The sequence below is a fragment of the Hordeum vulgare genome, chromosome 3H, assembly GCF_904849725.1.
Source record: "Hordeum vulgare subsp. vulgare chromosome 3H, MorexV3_pseudomolecules_assembly, whole genome shotgun sequence".
NCBI classification, from domain to species: domain Eukaryota; kingdom Viridiplantae; phylum Streptophyta; class Magnoliopsida; order Poales; family Poaceae; genus Hordeum; species Hordeum vulgare.
In genome coordinates, this window is record NC_058520.1 from 3,879,083 (window position 1) to 3,887,066 (window position 7,984).

Genomic DNA, 7,984 nt, shown 5'->3' on the forward strand with positions numbered 1-7,984 from the left:
ATCCGATCAAAAATCAGGGAACGTAGGGTAACAGATTCCATGAGATGTCACATGCCATCTCATGTTAGTGTCATCCATTGGGGCTTAATTATATTGGGGAAAAGGAACACCAGGTAAATCGTATCTTTTAAACCGTAGTCACACTCAAGATGATTGCGTGGGAATTTCAGCCCCGGGAAGCATATAAATAGCAGTAGGGACGGTGCACATATATAGCTCTCATAGTACCATATATAGCACCAATCTGTCAACGTTCCTAGGTACGGTTGTTCCTAAACTACCACCTAATAATAAGTAGCGGGAGCATGCCGGGGTCAAGGGATCCGCTAATCATCGGGAGGATCGTTGGCGACATCGTTGACTACTTCGACGCGTCGGCGCAGCTGAGGGTGCTGTATGGCAACCGCGAGATCATGGTTGGGTCCGAGCTGAGGCCGTCGCAGGTGGTGAACCAGCCCACGGTGCACATCACAGGAAGAGCGGGATCACTCTACACGCTCGTGAGTGCTCTATTCTTAAGTATGATTGCATATATCACTATCAGCATTTGTAGTGATTCCTAACACCAAGGAGTGAGTGGTCCTGAGTGGTCTACTGATACAGACCTCGCTTCTTAATCTGTTACTAGGTGATGGTAGACCCTGATGTGCCTACACCAAGCGACCCTTGCGAACGGGAGTACCTCCATTGGTACGTGCTAAATTAAGCTAGCTCTACCTTAGCTACTTCGTCCCTTATTCGTTCACATGATTTGTGGGCGAATTAACCTTTTCAAAACAACATGTACATATACTCCCTCCGATTCATAATTCTTCTCGTGGTTTTAGTTCAAATAAATTGATTGATTCGGTTTAATTCCTTGGTACATAGGTTTGTCACAGACATACCAGAAGGAGGTGACGTGAGCCGTGGTAAGAAATTAATTTACCCATCGAGTACTACATGTGTCATGTCAACTATATACCCTTTCCAACTGTCTTCTTCCTTTCCCCGCAAAAGGAAAAGAAAACTGTCTTCTTCCTTCGTAAAGGAATAAAAGGATCTCCACATTGAAGAGAAATTTTTTGCAGGAACTGAAGTGGTGGCGTACGAGCAGCCGCAGCCGACGGCGGGGATCCACCGTTTGGCATTCGTGGTGTTCCGGCAGACGGCGCGGGAGGCCATCTACGCACCAGGGTGGCGCTCCAACTTCGTCACGAGGGACATGGCCGAGTGCTACAACCTCGGCGCTCCGGTCGCCGCCGCCTACTTCAACAGCCAGAGGGAGGGCAGCTGCGGTGGCCGGAGGTGGTACAGGTGAAGCAACCTGGCTATAACTACGCCAACTTGCGCGCGCCATCGATTTGGATGTGTCGCGCAAATAAATGTATAACGAAAATATGTATACGCTAGCTAGCTAATTGGCTATCTCGGTCGGCCCTATCTGTCCCTGAATATACTTTGCACTTGTGCATAGCACAAACATTCTAGATTATTGGGTGTCGCGCAAAATAAATGAATAAGGAAAATGTATGCGCTAGCTAGCTGCTTGTGTACTAGCTAATTGACTATCTCCATCGGCCCTACCTGTCCCGGAATATACCATGCACTTGTGCATAACCCAAACATTCTAGTAGATTATTGGGTGATAATTCATGAGAACAACGACTTTCTTCCTCACACATGCATGCATGGAAATGAGACACAACTGTTGATGTTATTTACATTCCATCCTATTTTGAAATCCGAAATATTTTGTAGCTCATACGTTGGCCCGATTCAAAATCTGTTTTCACCATTATAATTGCCACGATGAAACTTCCAAAATTACATCTCATGTTGGAATCTTTTGATGAATATATTTTTAGTTTGAAAGTTACCTAACCTGCGGTGTTAAGTTACCATGCTTGCGCTACCTTCTAAATTTTTGGGTGACAACTAACTCGGATAGTGCAGAAAGATTTTCTCCCTCACACATGCATGCATGCAATCTGTATTAAAAAAAACACGCATACATGCAAATGAGACAAATTGTTGATGTTTTTTAGATTCCACCCTGTTTCAAAATTTAATTCTTTTTGTAACTCAAGCGGTCAGTCCGATTCAAAATCTGTTTTCACCATTATCTATTGCAATGAGGCCATCGAAACTAGAACCATGATATGTTATGACTTTTTGTGTCAAAAGTTATTAGGCCAGTGGTATGAAGTTACCAGCCTTGTGGTACATAAGCTAGCATATTGTTTAAGTAGAAGTTACCTGGCATAAAAATGGCCCACAACCTTCTCCTCGCATGCACTAGAAGACAAAAGATGATGTCATCTTATATTTTTCCAATTCAAGAAAAATCCAATTATTTTATAGTTCAAACCGCCGGTCCAATTCAAAATCCGTTTTCACCAACGGATTTGTCGCGATGAGACCTTCCAAGCAAGATCACATGTTGCTATGTTTCGATAGTTTTGGTCAAATATTATCATGTCTTGGGTACATAAGTTACCAGGCGAGCGGTACAAAAATCATCATGACATTTACATAAAAATTAGTTGTCATGCTGATAAACCTGATAATAGTATAGGGGTATGAATGGAGTGTGGATCTATCAACGGATAGATGGGTAATAAAAGGGGTTATATAGTCCAGATCCCTCGGCGCTAGAGGTAACAACCCTATTCCCGTATGAGTGTTCTCTTGCGTATATTGTGTTATAAAAAGTTACGAAACCTCATCCCAACATCTAGGATTGGCTTATATAGAGTGTATCATGTCCAAGGGTCCCTAAAGCTGGACATAAGTGTTGTGTATAGCGACACGTGTTTATTATCGACAACTTTTAGTCTATTACAATGGTAATTGTAGCATTGAATTATAAGCTTTATTACGTGGTGGACCTTCCCTCGTAACACCTCCTAAACTTCCATGATCGTTAAGATGTTGTAGAATTTGACTGATGGCATAGCCGAGAGACAAGATGCGAATCCCTACAGTGGACATTCTTCCCCGACTAGAACCACTTAGACTAATGGCTTGCCCCTGTTGCTAATTTTGACTGTGCTCTTAGCGTGCATGGGTCTCGGCTTGCGTGGGCCTCTATCTGGGCCAAATGTTGTCATGGATATACATGCTGGGGAATTACCCCATCATTAGCCCTCGAGTCCGTTAGGAAACCAATACGAAAAATCGAGTGAACCTTCAGTAGGAATAAATTACAACTAAACCCTCATTAGAATATAAATTTCCATAGGTCTTCAAACTCAAGGCATATGCAACCTGCTTGTGGGGAGATCCATCGAAACTAGAACCATGATATGTTATGACTTTTTGTGTCAAAAGTTATTAGGCCAGTGGTATGAAGTTACCAGCCTTGTGGTACATAAGCTAGCATATTGTTTAAGTAGAAGTTACCTGGCATAAAAATGGCCCACAACCTTCTCCTCGCATGCACTAGAAGACAAAAGATGATGTCATCTTATATTTTTCCAATTAAAGAAAAATCCAATTATTTTATAGCTCAAACCGCCTGTCCAATTCAAAATCCGTTTTCACCGACGGATTTGTCGCGATGAGACCTTCCAAGCAAGATCACATGTTGCTATGTTTCGATAGTTTTGGTCAAATATTATCATGTCTTGGATACCTAAGTTACCAGGCGAGCGGTACAAAAATCATCATGACATTTACATAAAAATTAGTTGTCATGCTGATAAACCTGACAATAGTATAGGGGTATGAATGGAGTGTGGATCTATCAACGGATATATGGGTAATAAAAGGGGTTATATAGGTCCAGATCCCTTGGCGCTAGAGGTAACAACCCTATTCCCGTATGAGTGTTCTCTTGCGTATATTGTGTTATAAAAAGTTACGAACCCTCATCCCAACATCTAGGATTGGCTTATATAGAGTGTATCATGTCCAAGGGTCCCTAAAGCTGGACATAAGTGTTGTGTATAACAACACGTGTTTATTATCGACAACTTTTAGTCTATTACAATGGTAATTGTAGCATTGAATTATAAGCTTTATTACGTGGTGGACCTTCCCTCGTAACACCTCCTAAACTTCCATGATCGTTAAGATGTTGTAGAATTTGACTGACGGCATAGCCGAGAGACAAGATGCGAATCCCTACAGTGGACATTCTTCCCCGACTAGAACCACTTAGACTAATGGCTTGCCCCTGTTGCTAATTTTGACTGTGCTCTTAGCGTGCATGGGTCTCGGCTTGCATGGGCCTCTATCTGGGCCAAATGTTTTCATGGATATACATGCTGGGGAATTACCCCATCATTAGCCCTCGAGTCCGTTAGGAAACCAACACGAAAAATCGAGTGAACCTTTAGTAGGAATAAATTACAACTAAACCCTCACTAGAATATAAATTTCAACATGTCTTCAAACTCAAGGCATATGCAACCTGCTTGTGGGGAGATCCTTGCGGAATCTAAAGAGCATAAGACGTGCTAAAATGTTTAACATAGATAAGTCATGGAAGAAGTTTTGTGATACCTGGTCATGTCAAGGAAGAGGTTGACTTGCGGCCAAACCGAGGGCATATCATATAATCTGATTGATAATGACGACGTCTGGTGTGATTCTCTCATAGAGATGTCAGTCGATATCCCACAAGAATGTCATTCACTCATCATAATTGGATACAAACCTACAAATTATAATATCGGATTCTTTTTAAAAGATTCTTCCCATGCAACAGAGGATACCAAATTCACCCCTTGTCTTGGGTGTGGATAAATAATCAAGAAATCTCGAAGAGACGAATCATCATGACCCAAATCTTGACAGGGTAGTGCGAGCGGTGTCCAACACCATGCATGTACATCTTCGTGATGCTCCTTCTACCCCGCATCTCTTCATTGTAGGAGATCCCAAGGTTCAACCATGGGCTACCTCCAATCGCCTCAACCTATTCTGATTAGTATATATATTTACGTGTTCGCATTTTGTGTTCTAATCTCTAAGCCTAAAGATCCTATAAAGCTAATCATGAGGACTGAAAGTTGACAGAAGGAACATGTGCCATGGAGGAAACTCGCTCCTACATGATAGTAGTTGATCTTAGCTACCTATCATACATGATAGGATGGCATCCGAAAGACCATAAAAAAGCTTCACAAGGAGAACGAGATTTTCACAATTAACCAAGAATACAATTCTCTAGATTCATGATTATAGTAAGATCACCCTCTGTTTGCTATTCTCCAAACCTGGCTTTTGCCTCGCTTTATATGAAAAGCAATAACAGAACAAAGTACATTGGCAAATGATATAAGGTGATGATGCAACCCTCATACAACGTTGATCCTAGGATAATCGGACCATGCAGAGCACACGTGACTACGCTACTGGAAGGGAACACATGAAGAGCTGAGTACAACGCCATGCTATGCCCTAAAACACCTAAGCGCCACAACTATGCCCTCAGAAGGGGCAACGATGCTAAGCGTCCCTACTGCGGAGTCCAGAATGGACAAGGTATTTCACACAGAACTATGACCCGAAGAGGATCTCCGCAAAGACGTCTTCAAGAAGAGAATGGTGCCTACAAGCGTCCCGAGTGTTTGCGCTATAGCGCGGAGTTTTCGCTCGGCAACTCACCCATGCCACCATGAGGTCTCCACGACAAGCACAATGAGTCCAGGTATCCATATCTGGATCGAGGCTGTGGAAATAATGGGAACGTCTTACCCTGTTGGGGGCGACGGTTTCGTGTTATATAGCCAGGAGCTTATCCCTGGAGATATGTGTACAATGATTTTAAAACATATGCTTGGAGTACAAGATAGGAAGAGATAGATGAGGTTTACATAAGATAAACCTTAAGGCTAACAACCTATTCTATCCTTTAGACCTAAGTCTTGATCTCCAAGATAACGTTGTCTAACATCCTCCCTTAATCACAACTTTGATAAGTTGAGATTATACTTGAATTCTTCAAAGCTTTTGAATGGCAATGATTTGGTGAATCCATCAGCCACTTGATCCATGGAGTGAATGAATCGAATATCTAGTTGCTTGTTAGCAACCCTTTCTCTGACAAAATGAAAATCTATTTCAATGTGCTTGGTCCTAGCATGAAAAACAGGATTGGCTGACAGATATGTAGCAGCAAGATTATCACACCATAGACAAGCAACTTGAGTACTCTATATACCAAGTTCCTTTAACAGAGACTGAACCCAAATGATTTCAGCAGTGACATTTGCTAATGCTTTATACCCTGCTTCTGTACTTGACCTAGAGACTATAGCCTGTTTCTTAGCACACCATGATATAAGATTGGATCCAAAGAACACTGCAAAACCACCTGTTGAGCGTCTATCATCTAAACATCCAGCCCAATCAGAGTCAGAAAAAGCACTGACAAGAGTAGATGGTGATTTGCTAAATGTCAGTCCAGTATTCAAAGTATTTCTAATATATCTGACAATACGTTTAGCAGCAGTCCAATGAACAGTAGTGGGTGCATGAAGAAACTGACATACTTTGTTGACAGCAAAAGAAATATCTGACCTTGTGAGAGTCAAGTACTGAAGTGCACCTACCAAACTTCTATAGTTGGTGTTGTCTTCTTGATTCAAAAGATTTCCCTGTGTAAGAGATAATTTTTCAGAACTGGATAATGGAGTTGATGATGGTTTGCACAAGATCAGTTGCATATTTTTCTTGAGAAAGATGAAGATCATTTCCATGTTTCTTCACTTCAATGCCTAGGAAAAAAATGTAAATCTCCTAGATCCTTAAGAGCAAACTCAGACTTCAAGTCCTTTAACAGACCTGTCACTTCCTCATTGCATGAACTTGTAACAATAATATCATCAACATAGATAAGTACAAATATGAAGGTATTTGCCTTATTGTAAATGAATAATGATGTATCAGCCTTGGAGGGAGAAAAACCAAGTGCTTGTAGTTTGTACTGAGTCGTGAGTACCATGCTCTTGGTTCTTGTTTTAGCCCATATATTGCTTTATCAAGCTTGCACACATGTAGCGGAAAATTTTTGTTTTCAAACCCAGGAGGTTGTTTCATGTAAACATCCTCTTCCAGAACGCCATGAAGAAACGCATTTTGCACATCTAGTTGTCTAAGGCTCCATCCCCTGGACACAACAATAGATACCACAAGACGAATGGTGGCAGCTTTAACAACAGGACTAAACGTGTCCTCATAGTCAAGACCATATCTCTGTTTAAAACCCTTAGCAACAAGCCTAGCTTTTTAGAGGTCTATGGTTCCATCAGACTTTTTTTTTATTCTGAAAACCCACTTGCAATCAATCAAATTTTTACCTTGTCGTGGGGGAACTAGATGCCAGGTCTTGTTTTGCAGAAGAGCCATGTGTTCTTCTTCCATAGCCTTTATCCAAGTTGCATCACCAAGAGCCTCATGAAGTGTGCCAGGTTCACCTGTGGAGCAAGCCAAACCGAACTTGGTAATATTTTTGTAATTAAGAGATTTGATTACCCCTTTCTGAAGACGTGTACGTCGCGTAGAAGGTGCGTCCTCATGCACGTTGGGTGCAGCCACAGAGGATCCAGGATTGCCCCCGACAGCATCACGTCCCGAGGTGGATTCACCTGCTGCAGATGGATGCATGTGGGCATCTTCTGTGGATGCCGGGACACGCACGGGTGGAGGAACCGGAGTTACCGGCGGAGAAGATCCAGGGACAGGATCAGCCAGCGACCGATCATTGGCTAATGATGAGCTTGGTCGGGCAGGACCCTCACCGCCCTGTCGGCGCGCGTAGTAGTGGCCCGCATCGGTCGGCCACCGAGATAGAGGAGGCCGTGTGTCAGCGGAGGGGTCATGACCCAGGCTGTCATCGTCAGGGGGCGCTTGTGGTTGCACAAGCGCCGAGGCGGATCCGCTGCTGTTCTGTTGGAGCGGTGATCCCGAGGCGGATCCGCTGCCAGTCTGTTGCAACAACGATCCCGAGGAGGATGTGCTGGCGAGCGGGGGACACATGAAATATGGCCCTATT

The 7,984-nt window shown here is 42.9% G+C and overlaps 1 protein-coding gene across 1 annotated transcript; it reads left to right on the forward strand.

Annotated features, from left to right (window-relative positions):
• Positions 1-305: 305 nt before the first annotated feature.
• LOC123439142 (protein FLOWERING LOCUS T-like) lies at positions 306-1,300 on the forward strand. The gene is made up of 4 exons (XM_045115889.1): positions 306-500; positions 629-690; positions 871-911; positions 1,071-1,300. The coding sequence occupies exons 1-4, from the start codon at positions 306-308 to the stop codon at positions 1,298-1,300; spliced, it is 528 nt and encodes a 175-aa protein (XP_044971824.1).
• Positions 1,301-7,984: the final 6,684 nt, after the last annotated feature.